At 39.1% G+C, this 15,921-nt stretch overlaps 1 protein-coding gene across 2 annotated transcripts in view; it reads right to left on the bottom strand.

The window, feature by feature from the left end:
* Positions 1-15,163, bottom strand: part of NEMF (nuclear export mediator factor) — a 60,919-nt gene extending 45,756 nt beyond the window's left edge. For both annotated transcript variants that reach the window (XR_006679857.1, XM_004698573.2), the window contains exons 1-8: positions 15,064-15,163; positions 14,198-14,266; positions 13,947-14,049; positions 12,194-12,319; positions 10,301-10,449; positions 5,659-5,726; positions 3,804-3,890; positions 2,731-2,804 (exon numbers count right to left, since the gene is read on the bottom strand). Coding sequence is in view for 1 of the 2 variants with exons in the window: in XM_004698573.2 (XP_004698630.1) it covers positions 2,731-2,804; positions 3,804-3,890; positions 5,659-5,726; positions 10,301-10,449; positions 12,194-12,319; positions 13,947-14,049; positions 14,198-14,266; positions 15,064-15,122 (735 nt within the window). In the remaining variant the exon portion in view is untranslated. The remainder of the gene's footprint in view (positions 1-2,730; positions 2,805-3,803; positions 3,891-5,658; positions 5,727-10,300; positions 10,450-12,193; positions 12,320-13,946; positions 14,050-14,197; positions 14,267-15,063) is intronic.
* Positions 15,164-15,921: the final 758 nt, after the last annotated feature.

Here is a 15,921-nt window from a genome sequence, read left to right as displayed (position 1 = left end):
GATGGGGGGAGTGCGGAGTGGAGACCCAAAGCCCATTTGTAGGCCACTGGAAATCCCCTTGCAGAGGGGTCTCAGGGAGGAGATGCGCCAGACAGGGTGTGATGAAGCAACGATGAAAAATACAACTTTCCTCTAGTTCCTAAATGCTTCCTCCCCCCACCCCACTATCATGATCCCAATTCTACAAGTCTGGCTAGACCAGAGGATGTACACTGGTACAGATAGGAACCGGAAACACAGGGAATCCAGGGCGGATGATCCCCTCAGGACCAGTGGTGTGAGTGGCGATACTGGGAGGGTAGAGGGAGGGTAGGTTGGAAAGGGGGAACCGATTACAAGGATTTGCATGTGACCTCCTCTCCCTGGGGGACGAACAAGAGAAAAGTGGGTGAAGGGAGACGTCAGATAGTGCAAGATATGACAAAATAATAATTTATAAATTATCAAGGGTTCATGAGGGAGAGGGGAGTAGGGAAGGCGGGGAAAAACGAGGAGCTGATGCCAGGGGCTTAAGTGGAGAGCAAATGCTTTGAGAATTTTGAGAGAAATGAATGTACAAATGTGCTTTACACAATTGATGTTTGGATTGTGATAAGTTATATGAGGCCCTAATAAAATGATTAAAAAAAACAATAAAAAGAAAATATGGTCTTGGTGACAGAAAGAAGCTAGAGACCAAGATAGAATTTTATAAGACCAACAATTTCTTCATTGCAAATACCTTTCTTTTTTAAAAATAATTTTATTGGGGGCTCGTACAACTCTCCATCACAATCCATACATACATCCATTGTCATGCACATTTGTACATTTGTTGCCATCATCATTTTAAAAACATTTTCTTTCTACTTGAACCCTTGGTATCAGTTTCTCATTTTTTATCTCCCTCCCTCTCCTACCCGCCTTCCCTAATGAACCCTTGATAATTTATAAATTAATATTTTTTCATATTACATTGATCGATATCTCCCTTCCCATCACTTTTCTGTTGTCCATCCCCCTGGGAAGGGGTTATAGATAGATCTCAAATACCTTTTAAAAAAAAAACCAAAAAAAACCAACCTTTTTTCAATAACACAAAAAGCGATTATACACATGAACTTCTCCAGATGGAATAAACAGAAATAAACCTGACTAAATCTGTGAGAAGAGAGGATGCAGATGCTCAATAGCAGCAGCTAAAAACAGGCCAGGGGTCAACTGTGGAAGAGACCATCAACTGCCCGTCTTAGTGCAGGATGAAATTGAAGAAAATACAAACAAGTCCACAAAAGTCAAAATACCACCTTGGGTATATCCCACAAAAATTATGAGAACATCTCAAGTACAGATGCCAAGAACTAATGGTACCAAAGGAAGAAAGAAGTCCAACCTACACTGAAAGCATTAGCCAAAAACAAGGCTCCAAGAATTGATGGAATAACAACTGAATTGTATCAACAAGCTGCTGAAACACTCATTTGTTATTGCCAGAAAATTTGGAAGACAACTACTTAGCCAACTAACTGGAAGTGGTCCATATTTGTATCCATTCCAAAGGAAGGTGACCCAGCAGAACTCAACTGATATAACAGTATCATTGACAGCACATGCAAGTAAAATTTTGCTGACAATCATCTAACATCAGCTAAAGCAGCACACTGACAGGAAGCTGCCTGCGGTTCAGGCTGGATTCAGAAAAGGACATGGAGCAGAGATATCACTGCTGATGTCAGATGGAGTTTGGCTGACAGCAGAGAATACCAGAAAGATATTTACTTGTATTTTACTGATTATGCCAAATCATTCGACTGTATATATCATAACAAATTATGGATAACCTCAAGATCCTGTACCCTTCATTGTGCTCATGCGGAACTTATACATGGGTCAAGAGGCACTTGTGCGAATGGATCAAGGGAATGCTGCATTGTTTAAAATCAAGAAAGGTGTGTGTCAGAGTTGTATCCTCTCACCATAGTTATTTAATCTGTATGCTGAGCAAATCATCAGAGCAGCTGGACTATATGAAGAATGTGGCATCAGAACTGAAGGGAGGCTTATTAACAACCTTAGATATGTATTAGGTAAATCTACTGGTTAAGACATCTTTAAAGTGTTGAAAAGCAAGGATATTACATACAAAGGTATGCCTGACCCAAGCTATAGTATTTTAAGTTGCCTCATATGCATGTGAAAATCGGCCATTGAATAAGAAAAAACAAAGAAAAATTGATGTGTTGTGAACAATATACAAAGTACCCTGGACTGACAAAAGTATAAACAGATCTGCCTTGGAAGAAGTACAGTCAGAGGCTCCTTAGAGCGAAGTATAAGGAGCCTAATGGCTAGACTTCATCTCATACACTTGGACAAGCTATCCCAAGAAACCAGTCCCTAGGGGAGGACATAACACACTTGGTAAAACGGAAGGGTGGCAAAAAGGGGACGGCCTCTGACAAGATGGATTAAGAGAGTGTTGGCCACAATGAACTCAAACATCAGAATTTGAGGGTGGTGCTGGACTGGGCAGTTTTATTCTGCTGTATGTAGCATTGCTTTGAGTCGGAACTGACTCAATGGTACTTAACGACAACAACAGCAACAATTTTAAAAATTATAAACAGAAATAAAAAACACTATTATAAGCATGTAATAGATTTTAGATTAAATTACATTAACCTTTTAAAGGAATATTTAAATTCTGGAGATCTAAATACACTAACCCATAATAAATATAAGTGGTGCTACCTTGCCGCTGAAGTTGAATGTTGTTTGTATATACTCTTCTGCTTTCTTTAGACAAACAAGTACTTTTTCAATATCTAATGGAAAAATAAAGGAATAGTAATCAAGAAATCAATTCAGCACTGTTAACCAACTATGTAGAGAATCAGAAGTACTTATGAAATGAAAGTTTTAACGAAAATCATAGTCATTTCATGTTTGTAATCAGCCTATGTAAATAGGGATATAATTTGGCTAGACTTTTGTCCCAATAGCTTTTATTGGATCATCTCTCCATGATATAAAAGGCACCATGTTCCTATATTAAATCCTTCCTTATATATAAGTGGACCTGTTCCTGGATTCTTTATTCTATCTATTCCTTTTTAAAATAATACTATTTTAATTAGTGTAGCTTCATAGTACATTTTAATCTGTGAGCAAATTATTCCCCATCACTATTATTTTAGAGTTTTTGTGAAAATTTTCACATGCTTTTGTTTATATATCAAAATAATTTTATTAAACAAACAAAACAGCATATGTTGGCATTTTCATTAGGGTTGCATTGAATTAGTGTAGCATAGAATCTAAAACATTGGCTTTTATTTATGTAACAGACATTTATGCATCAATTTATTAAAGATTAGAACTATCTGCCTACTCAATACATTTCCAGAAATAAATTCTATAGTTTGTTTTTTTTTAATATTTTATTTAGTTCGTTATTTTTCATCATTTTATTGGGGGCTCTTACACCTCTTATACCATTCCATATATCAACTGTATCAAGCACATTTGTATATATGTTGTCATCATCATTTTCTAGTTGAACCCTTGGTATCAGCTCCTCTTTTTTCCTCCTTCCCTCTCCCCTTCCCACCCTCGTGACCCCTTGATAAATTATACATTACTATTTTATATCTTACACTGACCGCTGTCTCCCTTCACCCACATTTCTATTGTTCATCGTGGGGTGTGGGTTATGAGTCGATCATTGTGCTCGGTTCTCCTCTTCCCCCACCTGTCCACTACAGTTGTTGTTTTTTTAAAGAAATAAAAGGAAAAAAGACAAAACTTAAACTGTGCAGACATACCTTCACTTTCAAATTTTTCACCCACTTTGACATTGCCAGAGAATCCATTTTCTATTAGACAGTGCTCAATAAGAGCTGGTCCATAAGCTACAAAAGCAAAGAATAATAAGTTTTCTATAAAAGTTAGCGTTCAAAGTATAGCAAATTTATTTATCAACATAAATAATATGGAAACTTATTTAATAATGAAAATAACAGTGTATATACTATCTTGAAATGTCATTAGAAATGACGATTCAAGTATATGTAGAAATGTGAGGTTACAATCAACTTGTAGAAGTTAGTGCAAAAATTGTTAAGAATTTAATGGAATTGAAGACTATGACCAAAAGGATCGATTTATCCCAGGAATACAAGGTTGGTTCAACATCCAAAAGTCAATGACTACACCTTACTGACAGAAATAAAGGACAAAAGCCAAAAGTATTTCAGTATTACAGAAAAATCATTTGACAGAATTCAACTGTAAGTGAAGTAGAATACAGGACTTCCTCAAACGGATGACACATATAAGTTTATATATTTATAAATATTCATACTTATAAATATATATAAATTATATAGATTTTAAATAATAATATAACCTATAGCTAACATCATACTTAATGGTGAAATACTTTTATTAAATAGTTTTCCTCTAAGATCAGGAATGAGATAGGAATGTTCATTGTTGCTACTATCATTCAACATTGTTTTGAAGGTTTTAATTGGTGTAATAAAAAGCAAAAAGTAAAAGCATTCAGATTCAAAAGGAACAAAGAAGGCATTTTTATTCAGAGACAACATGAACTATACACTAGAAAATTCTAAGAAAATTCATAAAAACAGCTTTTGGCAAGTTTGCTGGATATATAAAAAGCCTATATACAAAAGCAATTGCATTTCTATACAAAAACGTAATTTAAGGAAATAATTTTATTCATACTGGCATAAAAAATAAAATTATTTAGCAATAAATTTGCCAGGTATAGTAAAAGATTTATACCTTGGAAACTACAAAAGTATTGCTGGGAAAAAATGAAAGATCTAATAGTCGAATATTTCCTGTGCATGGAATAAAAGATTCAAAATAGTTTAAAAGGTATTTTTTCCCAAATTAATCTACATATACCACATAGTCTCTATCATAACCCTAGCAGGCTTTCTTGTCAAAATAAGTAAGCTGATCCTAGAGCTGGTAAGAAAATGAAAAGCACCTAAAACAGACAAAGCTATTTGTAAAGAAAAAAGGAGGACTTAAATTACTGGGTTTCAAAAGTTACAGGAATCTTTCATGGTGAGATTTTGGCTTAATTCAGATTCACAAATTTTATGCACACTATATTGAGTTGAAGTGTTCAAATTAACTTCCTTTGCATTTTAATTTCACAGGAAAGGAAAATTAATTTCCGAATGCTCAGTAATCGAAAGAATATGCTTCCCATTATCTTTTCCATGTTCCCTGCACAGTGATGATCTCACGTATAATAGTTTAGCTTTACTCTGGTTACCAATGAGATTGGCAGCCACTGGGATGTGCTAAGAGCCGTCCAATAAAAAAAGTTCCAGTGAAATGAATAATAAACCAAAGGTTCATCTGGAGATATTAAAAATACTGATTTCTTAGACAACTACAGCTGGCAAAGTGCTGAATAAGACACACTCAGTTTGCTCAATATTGCTTTTAACCCAATCTAATTTTTTAACAATGCCAAACTTTGACATAATAAACTACTTTATCAAAAATAAACTATTATTCAAAAAGTCACTTTAAACTCCAAACTTTTCTACAAGAAAAATAAAAATATTTAAATATATTCCTGAAATCTATATTATCTTGCAAACAGGTCATTTTGCCAAATGTAAAATTACTCACGAAGTAAAGGATTAAGAACTCTCTTCAGTAGTTCTCCCTTAGGTGCAGTAGATATTATCTCAGCCAGTCTAGGAAACAAGATTAACACACGTTATGTGTAACAAATATATCTTCATTACACAAACCTTACAGCAATATTTATAATATTTTCATAAACATCAATGTACCCTATCTTCACAATGCTTTGAAACATAAGGGATCATTTTGCCAGTGTGATAAAGGAGCACAGAGTTAAATACCATATATACTCCTGTATAAGCTGAGTTTTAAGCATTTTTAAAATTGTTTTATTAGGGGCTCACACAACTCTTATTACAATCCATAAGTACATCAATTGTGTAAAGCACATTTGTACATTCATTGTCCTCATTCTCAAAACATTTTGCTCTCCACTTAAGCCCCTGGCATTAGGTCCTTTTTTTTTCCCCTCCCTCCCTGCTCCCCCCTCCCTCATGAGCCCTTGATAATTTATAAATTATTATTTTGTCATATCTTGCCCTGTCCGATGTCTCCCTTCACCCACTTTTCTGTTGTCCATCCCCCAGGGAGGAGGTCACATGTAGATCCTTGTAATCAGTTCCCTCTTTTCAACCCACTCTCCCTCTACTCTCCCTGTATCGCCATTCTCACCACTGGTCCTGAAGGGATCATCCTCCCTGGATTCCCTGTGTTTCCAGTTCCTATCTGTGCCAGTGTACATCCTCTGGTCTAGCCAGACTTGCAAGGTAGAATTCGGATCATAATAGTGAAGGGCGGAGGAAGCATTTAGGAACTAGAGAAAAGTTGTATTTTTCATCGTTCCTACATAGCACCCTGACTGGCTGGTCTCTTTAAGCACATTTTTAATGCAGTTTCTGTGGTAAAATTAGGTGCCTCGGCTGATATTTGGGTCGGCTTATACTTGAGTATATACAGTAGTTTAAGGTTAACCCAGTTCCTGACAATTTGAATTTAGTTCTTAAAAAATTAATATTTTTTTAACAGTGCCATTTTGCTTATCTTTAATTTGTTCATGTGCAAGTCACATGAAAGAGGCATTTTACATAATAATATAAACAAACCGTTATTAACCAAAAATATGAAAGTGTGAAGCTGTTTATCTACATCTTTTCGTCTTTGATAATATATATTTTAAATATATTATTGGGGGCTCTTACAGATCTTATCATAATCTATACATACATCCATTGTGTCCAGCACATTTGTACATATGTTGCCATCATTTTCAAAACACTTTCTTTCTACTCAAGCTCTTGGTATATGCTCATTTTCCTCCCTTCCACACCCTCAATAATATTTTTGACATATCTTACTCATTCCAATATATCCCTTCCCCCTTCCCATACAGTTCTGTTGTTCAATCCCATCAGGTGGGGATATACAATCATCAATGCTATCAACTCCACTCTTTCCCGCCCCCCTCTCCCTTCCCATACCCTCTGGGAACTGTTACTCCTTTCAGTGTCTCTGAGGGGTTATCTATCTTAACTACCATGTACTGAGCGATCTTAGGTGAACAAATGAACATACACGGGTCTAACATGACCACTGATGTGTACCACAAAAGGGCCACAATAGTAAGGGGAAGATAGTTATGTGGTTCATCAATACCACACTGTAGTCTGGATTTAACATCCGTTCCATGAGACTCTATTAAGAGGAACTGTCCAGTTGTCTTGCTGGTGGACTCTGGGCCTCTACTACATCCAGTCCCCTTCATATTAATTTGGATGCGTGTTTTTGAACTTGTGGGACCTCTTCCCATCAACACCTCATGATCACACAGGCTAGTTAGGGTTACACATTTCTGAAGGTGATGTTCTGATCTCTCTAACCCTACTCTGCAGAGCTCTGTGCCCCTAAATTCACACATCAAAACAGTAGTGTAGCATCCTGGAGGGACTCAAATCATTGATGTTTGGGGATCAAAAAGACATCTGAAGGGGCAAAACCAGGGGGTAGGGTGAATTGCGTAAGGTTTTCCAGTGGAATTCTTAAACCACAGCCTAGTAATTCTCAAAGAACGAGGGGCATTGTTGCAATGAGGAGAGAAAAAAACCTCGGCACACTTTCCTGGCCCTTTTCTCACCAATGCAGTTTTAAATTTCTTCTTAGTTAGCGCCCATGACTGCTGTGTCCTTTAGGAAAATCTACCAAGTGTATCCCTTCAGAATCCCCAAAATAGCCATAATCTTCTGAGATGACCTATCGGCTTTGAATTTCACTGGCTACAACACACTGAATTATTTTATACGGCTCTTCTCTCCATGATTCGTCATTGACTCGATGGCAGTGAGTTTGGTTTTTAATTTTCTTGTCACATTCTTTCTTATTTTCACCAAATGACCTTCCTTTGCCTGGTAATTCTGGGTAAGAAGATGCGGGAAGGATACTGATGATATGATTCAGTTGTGAGTGATTGATAACAGGGCTAATTGTGATTGCCATCCTTCTGGGATAAAATGAGCTATCTCAGATTCAGGAAGGGGGGACACCTCACTACCAGCATCAGAAGAGGGCCAGGAAGAGATGCATCCATGACACCTGAGATCCCTGCACACTGATCCTCCTTAATCAGGAGAAAGCTGTGACACCAAGTGGCAGAAGAGCAGCAACATCAGAACTAGGAACCAGGAACCAGGTCATGAGACAAGCAGCGGACTTTCCAGCCCACAGAGCAAATAAAGCTCAGCGTTTTGGGGCAGACAGCTGGCTTACGGAGTGCGTGCTTGTGGGCACTTATTGGGGAGCTAGGTTTGCTACCCCACAGATCTGGAGCTGAATGCTTTTGGATTGAGGCTATAGCAGAGTAGCATTGCCTTTGGGTAATTTTGGCAGCCCTAAAAAGCTTTTTAACATTGCCCAAGCAGGATAGAGGGCAGGCCAAGTAGCTAAGGGTCAGTGAGGCCTGTCTGAGGGAACAGCAAAGAAGACACTGTCCTGACTGAACAACCCTATCTTGAGCATTTCTCATCCAAATTGTAACCTGTTAACTTATCTATTTAAACCCCATAATCATAAGTATCATCTGTGAGCTTTGTAAGGCCACTGCAATAAATTATTGAACCCAGCTGAAAAAGTAGAAAGTTGTGGGAGAGGAGACTGGTGTCAGAATAAGGTGAAAAGGATAGAGGGAGGAGGCATGTCTGGTTTGTGTAAGGTGACCAGATTTTAGCATTGGTAAAGCGGGACACCATTGATAAAACTCATATCCTGGTGAAATAGCCACATGGCAGCTGAAAACCGTATACCCTAGCTTGTCGTGCATTCTTTCCAAAAATCGGAACTTTTTAAAAACACCGCAGGACGTGGGAAAAATTGTTAAATATCAGGACTGTCCCACCAAAAGCGGGACGTCTGGTCACCTTAGGTTTGTGGCAAACAGCCTTGGGAGCTGAAGCAGGTCACATGTAGGCCTTCATGCTGTTCCTGACTGGCCAGATGCCCTCAGAAGCCTCTATTTTGATCGGACCTCTCTATGAAGGCATTCCAAGGAGACTTGGAATCTAAGACAACGTAGGAGCTATGTCGACTGAGAAAAAGTCAGCAGCCCTTCACTGATCAGAGGCGTGCTCACAGATGTCCTATCTATGAAATAATCTATGCAGGTATGAACTGGAACCCCAGTAGCGGTTCCAGTGAGCCTCCAAGGGATTCTGAGAGACAAAACTTTAAGAACCACTGCTATATGTTAGTCAACAAACTCTTCCAAACAGAGGAATACAGCTACAAACATCACCTATTCTAGCCCTACTCCCTTTTCTTAGAATATTTAACTTCCTTGAGCTTTGTCCAGAATATCCACCCATCTTCCCAAAGAATTCTAACCCATAGGAATTCCCATAACTCCTCTCACTTAACCAGGACATCAAAATTAATGTCAGAAAGTAACTTAAATTCAGTTTTTAACATTAGATTCATGGGACATGTTATTTTGACGCATTTTGGTTTCCTCGACAAAAATTACAGAATTCATTTACATTTACTTCCTACCATTTATGCGTTATCCATTTATCAAGACAAATATATATCCAAATTCATTTCTTCTAAGCCTTCTACTCTGGAAGTTCTCTGTGAGGTTTACCTATCTCTACAGATAAATTTTTTTTAATATGGATCAATTTGACACAAACATATATTGAGTATTAATCACAGTGAAAGGATTTCATTCATGAAACCAGTACTTTAGTAATAAATATAAATGTAGTCCAAAAGTTCTTAGAAAGTAAAGGCAAACAGTGTAGTGGAGACTGTCATGCTGACCTACCCAAGCAACCTTATGATACCTTGAAACCAGTATCTCAAATGTTGTATATAAGTATCACACAGTTTCATTTATAAGTTAGTAGTGTATAAGTATTTTTTTTAAAGAAAAATGCACTGTCATTCACATGTCAATTTGATGTTTGTCCACAGAGATAGGTAGGTATATAATGTTTATCACTAAATCTAGTGATAAAAGGCATGCATTTTCTGATCACTTATAAGGTTTAATTGCTTCCGTCCATTTATGTAATTCAAGCATTCTGAATTACATTACTCATATAAACAAATTATTTCCTTTTTGGACAGTTCTATTCTGATATGACTTATTTTACCTTTTAATACAATATAAAATCAATTTATAAATAAAACACCTTACCTTTCCAAGGTAAGCAAAGGTTCAGCAGCTCTAGCATGATCAACTGGGTAGTGTTCTCGAACAGCAAACTTAACATCATCTGCCTCATCAGTTCTAAACCTTAGGATATTTAAAATTAGGTACTCATAATCTGTAAGAACAATGTTCCCCTGTAATAAAATAAAATATAACTTCAAGTAGCAAAACAAAAAGAGCATGTGAGTCACATCTAAACAGCATGCCATTTGCCCAGTCTATGTTTTTAATCTTCCCACTGTAAAATAAGGTACATTCTAGAGCCCCAACATTTGAAACATAATGAAGGAATCCTGAGCAATATTAAACCTATTATCTGGTGGTTTGTAGAAGTCACTAATAGAAGTATAATTATACATTAAATGTGGATGGAAATCAATAGCTGATTATCAAATTAAGTTATAAAACTGCAAAAAGTATAATAACTAACACCTGGATGACCATCAGCTGAGTTTCTGGTTACATTTGTATGAGGCAAGTCTACATACACTGTGGTTCATTAGGAGAAACCACTCCTAAACACATTATTGTAGGCCTATTAAAAGCCAAAGACAGTGAAGAAATTTTTTAAACATCTAGATTAAAAAGTCAGATTACCTTCAACGTAACAAAATAACCAGACAACTATACATATGCTGTTCCTGGTTAAAACTATCCTGACAACTCTTACCTGCCCTCAGTGTTATGTAGATTTTGCCTCACTTTTAAATTGACTGGACCTCCACTTGCAACAAATTATTCAATTACCTTATTTATTGCACATGCAGGTTTTAAATTGTCAAAAAGATCAACAGGCCTGCGCTTTAACCACAGCACAATCAGGACTTCCTTGAAATGTAACCAAAACCAAACCCATGGCCATCGAGTTGGGTCCTACCCACAGCGACCCTACAGGACAGAGTAGAACTGCTTCATAGGGGTTGGACACTACATCTTTATGGGAACAGATAACCTTTTCTCCTGTGAAATAGCTGGTGGGCTTGAACTGCCAGCCTTGAGCTCAGCATCCGAAAGACTAATCCATACTGCTACCAGAGGGCCTTTCAAAATGTTACGTATGCGCTGCTTTCTTCAACTTTCATAGCTTCATCTTCCAGATTCATAATGCTATTCTAAATGATTATACCCTAAATTCTCACAGGTAAAGTGAAGGTTGCTATTAGAAGATTATACACCTACTTCTCACTTAGTGATTATTTCCATATCCAACATTAGCATTTACAACTTTGAAAAATTTCTATGTCTGACAGTCCAGGCCCCATAAAGGGTGAGGCTGCCCTCCACAAAACTCCCTGAACAATATCCTGAAGATTGTGGTGATGACTGGGCCACACATTGGACAGCAGCCAACTGGTCATGGAACACCTTTTCCTATTCATCCACATCTTGTCAGGCAACAAAGGACATGGGATAACAGTGGGATGTGAGGTCACAGTTGATCAAGGGGTGGTTACATGAGGGCCTAAAGGTGCTGGGGAGGTTGTACGCAGTGGGCCGGTAAGTCTGCCAGTGAAGGGAGCCATGCAGGGCTGCAGAGCCAGAACACATGGAAGACTAGCAGGGTCACCACCCAGGGCAAGTAAAGACTGCAATTCTGAGAGAGGGGTGGCTCACCCAACACCTGTGATTAGATGGGGGGAGAAGGGGCATAGGAAGAACTAAAAACAAGACACAGCCCCCAACTCTTGCATTCTACTGATTTCACTAATGACCTGATCTTCGGAATCTAAACCTGATGTTTAAGTGAGAAGTGGGTATATTTTACTTGTGTGGAACTGATTATGTCAACAGACTTTGAAAAAGAATAATAATTCCCACCATGTTTACACCACTATGACATGAATAAATCTTCACCTCCCCTCCCCAAATTTAACTTACCCTGTCATAGAGTTCAACGATTAAGTGATAAGCGGCTTCATCACTTCCAAATTGAAAATCTACAATTCTGTCCACACCAAGCTGTTTTGCACTGACTAATCTCCGACTCCTCAAATGTTTTCGGCACTAACAAGAAAGAGAAGAAAAAAGTAATCTATATAGTAAAACACAATTCTTTATTATCTGGTTTTTTAAAATAAGTTCCTCCTATTCATTACCATCAATAGTATTTTAAAAGTAGTAAACAATACAATTGCAAAGTAAGTTCTTTTAGATGATAATCAGAAGAGACATTTTACTTCAGACAACTGACAACCATGAAAATCTCATATTCAATTTTAATTTTGTTTATAGCAAACTTTGCATTGTTGCTTTACAACAGTGCTCATTGCAGCCCCAAAGACCTCATTCAGACCTTTTTTTAAGTCTCTTTCTATGCTAATCTTCTAAGTATCACAAATTTTCTTTCATGTACTTCACTCATGTTCAAAATTAACCTGCCATTTCAAATACAAACGCTAGCCCATAAGCTTATAAGAAAACAAATCCACTGCCACATTCCAACTCATAGCAATGCTGCATACGGTTTTCAACACTTATTATAAATCTGTACAGAAGCGGGCAGCCTCATCTTTCTTTTGTGGAGCAGCTGGTTGGTTTGAATCGCTGTCCCTGCGGTTAGCAATTTAACACTTACCCAATAAGAAGGTTATGGTAATCTATATAGTCACTTGTTACTGCTACAGCTTTATGAGTATAGCCTGATACTGTCATCAAGCTTTTCACTAACTTATTTAATACTTAAATGTAATAACATTCAGTTTTTATCAAGTACCATTCCTCTTCTAGTTGCCCGTAAGATTCTTGATATTATTAGTAATTAAATTAAAAACGCATTGCCAGCAAGTCGATTCTGACTCAGAGACCCTACAGGACAAGGCAGAACGGGTCTGTGGGTTTCTGAGACTATAACTAGTTACAATAGTAGAAAGCTTCCTCTTTCTCCCAAGAAGCAGCTGGTAGTTTTAAAGTGCTGACCTTCTTGTTAGCAGCCCAACTCAAGGCAACTACACCAGTGGTTCTCAACCTCCTTAATGCCACGTGCAACCCTTTAACACAGCTCCTCAAGTTAGGGTGAGCCCCCAACCATAACATTATTTTCATATTGTGAAAATTCATAACTGTGATTTTGCTACTGTTATGAATGGGACGATCCCTGTGAAAGGGTTGTTCATCCCCAAAGGAGTCGCAACCCACAGATTGAGAACCGCTGAACTACACCATCAGGGCTACCTAATTAAATAAAAATAGCACATCAAATCCAAATACAAGTTACTTGGTAAATATCTATTTGGCTGGTAACACAAACCAACAAGCCTCTTGCAAAAAGAACCACACCAAGTAACGCCTTCCGTCGAGATTGCAGCTGCAGGGGTTTGTCCAAATGAACGCATAAATCGACACTGAGCACCGCAAACTATCTAGACGTTTCTATGGAATGTTTCCAATCAGGCCAATAATGATTGCATTTACACAGCTATAGGCAATAAAATGCAATAATGAAAACTTGCTAAAAAAAAAACACCAAAGTATTGCAAACTTCCTCAGAATGGAAATACCTTGCAAATCAGGGACTGCCTGTATTTTAAATCATCCTTTATCAACCAAACACCCTTTTTATTTTTACCTTTTAGTCATAACAACACAGGCAAACCAGTTAAAATGTCAGCTTAAAGTATAATTTAAAATTTACCTTCATAGCAAAACTAGATGGCATCATATTCTTAGGCCAGTCAAACTCTGTTGTGTGAATTCGTATGCCAGATTCAAGCAAAAGTGTAGCTTTAAAGTCTGGTCTGTAGAAGGGAAAAAAAAAAAATCAAACATTTTCTTTAGGACACTTGTCAAAGTTAAGTTAGTGAAACAACCTAAAAGTACATGAAAATATCAATGTTGTCATAACTAATTACGAAAGATAAAACAAGCCGATAAAAATGCTCTTACTTTTGAAGACGAATAAGGTATGTCTTGTTATCCACATCGTAAACATTGTGTACTCTCATTCCTAGCAAGCTACAGAAAGAAAGCAAACAGGTAACAAAACGAAACACATTGTGTTTGAAACATGTGAAACTTCAACTTCATTAACGGCCGCAGGTGAAAGCGGAGTCCGCTAAAGCTCCAAGGTTAAGGAGTCAACCGGGGAGCAGAGTTAAAAAGCCATCAGGCAAACCACCCCCAGATGCGGGTATAAGTGACTGTTTAAGAACAAATGGGGCCGAACAGCTCTAGGCATGTTATACGATGCAGGGAATCTTTGGAAATGATCTAGTATTTTTTGCCTCGATAGCAGTTGGCATAGTAACTATAGTAAAACACACTCCAATTAATTACGATTTTTTAAAAAGAAACGAGTCCTTGCGGGAATGTAATGGACAAGGTTACTAGACTGAATAATAGAAAGCAGCTTTCCAACAGCGTGTAGGGCCAGTTAGGAAACCTTTGGAGCAAACGACCAAGCCGGGGTTCACCTCGGTTTACTAAGCATTTGCTGCCGGAAGTCTCCCGGGAGGATGTCGAGCCGGGGAACCCCCAGAAAGGCAGGCGAGAGCCTCGCGCGGCTCGGACGGGGGACCTGGCAAGACGGGTAACCAGAGGGAATCGGGGAGCGGACGCGCGGCGGCCGGGGCACTCCAGGGCCGGAGGCCCCGGGAAGGGCGCCGCCGCTCACCCATCCAGGCCTGTCGCCCTGTCCACAGGGCAGCACTGAGGGGCTAGGGGAACCTCGGGCGGGTCTTGTTGTCACCGCGGAGCCCCGGGCTGTGCCCTCTGAATGTCTCTCACGAGCCTGGCAACACGTTACGTTGTACCTGGCATTCAACTCTGCAAGAACCGCGCGGAGGTCAATGGTGCTAAAGCGGGTCTTCATGGTGAGCTCCGAGGGCCGCCGCCACAGCAGCTTCCTCTGCTGACGGCAGGAGTCAACGCCGCTGTGCTGCGCAGGCGCACTTGCCTGGGAACTACGGCCGCTCATAAGGCCCAATATTCCTCGAAGCGAAAGGAGTCCACGTTTCCCAAGATTTTGGCTGACTATATCGCTCGCTGTCGATTTGAATTTTATTATACGGAAACAATTCGAAATAGACTCCACTCCTCTGACATCCACATTCCTCCTTTGAACGCTCACAGATTAGTCGAGGTACCGTACCTCCTTGGACTTCGCGATTCAGGGCAGCTTCTACAGTGCCCCCCGCGGACCACTACAGTTTCCCATAGCGTTAAAGGGACGACTCCAGGGCTTCGACGTGGACAATGTTACACTATCACGAGACATAGCCGTTCCACTTGTCCGCTGTGTTCATGATTCCTGCTCTCCCAAAGAGTGTTGCAAGATTCCCCTTCAGCCTTAGTCTTGTTTCCCACGTAGTCGTTGCTACACAATTGTGTCCTTAATAATTACAGTATGATTCCCCAACGCGCGTTCACGGTGTTCTTGGCAAACGCAGGTCAGCAACGTCCCCGTGGGTCACGTGAAGCGAACGCAAAAGAGACGGGGTCTCGCTATGTTGCCCAGGCTGGAGTACAGTGACTATTCACAGGCGCGATCCCACTACTGATCAGCACGGGAGTTTTGACCTGCTCCGTTTCCGACCTGGGCCGGTTCACCCCTCCTTAGGCAACCTGGTGGCCCCCCGCTCCCGGGAGGTCACCATATTGATGCCGAACTT

Source organism: Echinops telfairi, unplaced genomic scaffold, assembly GCF_000313985.2.
Source record: "Echinops telfairi isolate 266 unplaced genomic scaffold, ASM31398v2 ScPeMD7_18;HRSCAF=68, whole genome shotgun sequence".
In the NCBI taxonomy this organism is placed as follows: domain Eukaryota; kingdom Metazoa; phylum Chordata; class Mammalia; order Afrosoricida; family Tenrecidae; genus Echinops; species Echinops telfairi.
This window is presented reverse-complemented; position numbering and strand designations above follow the sequence as displayed.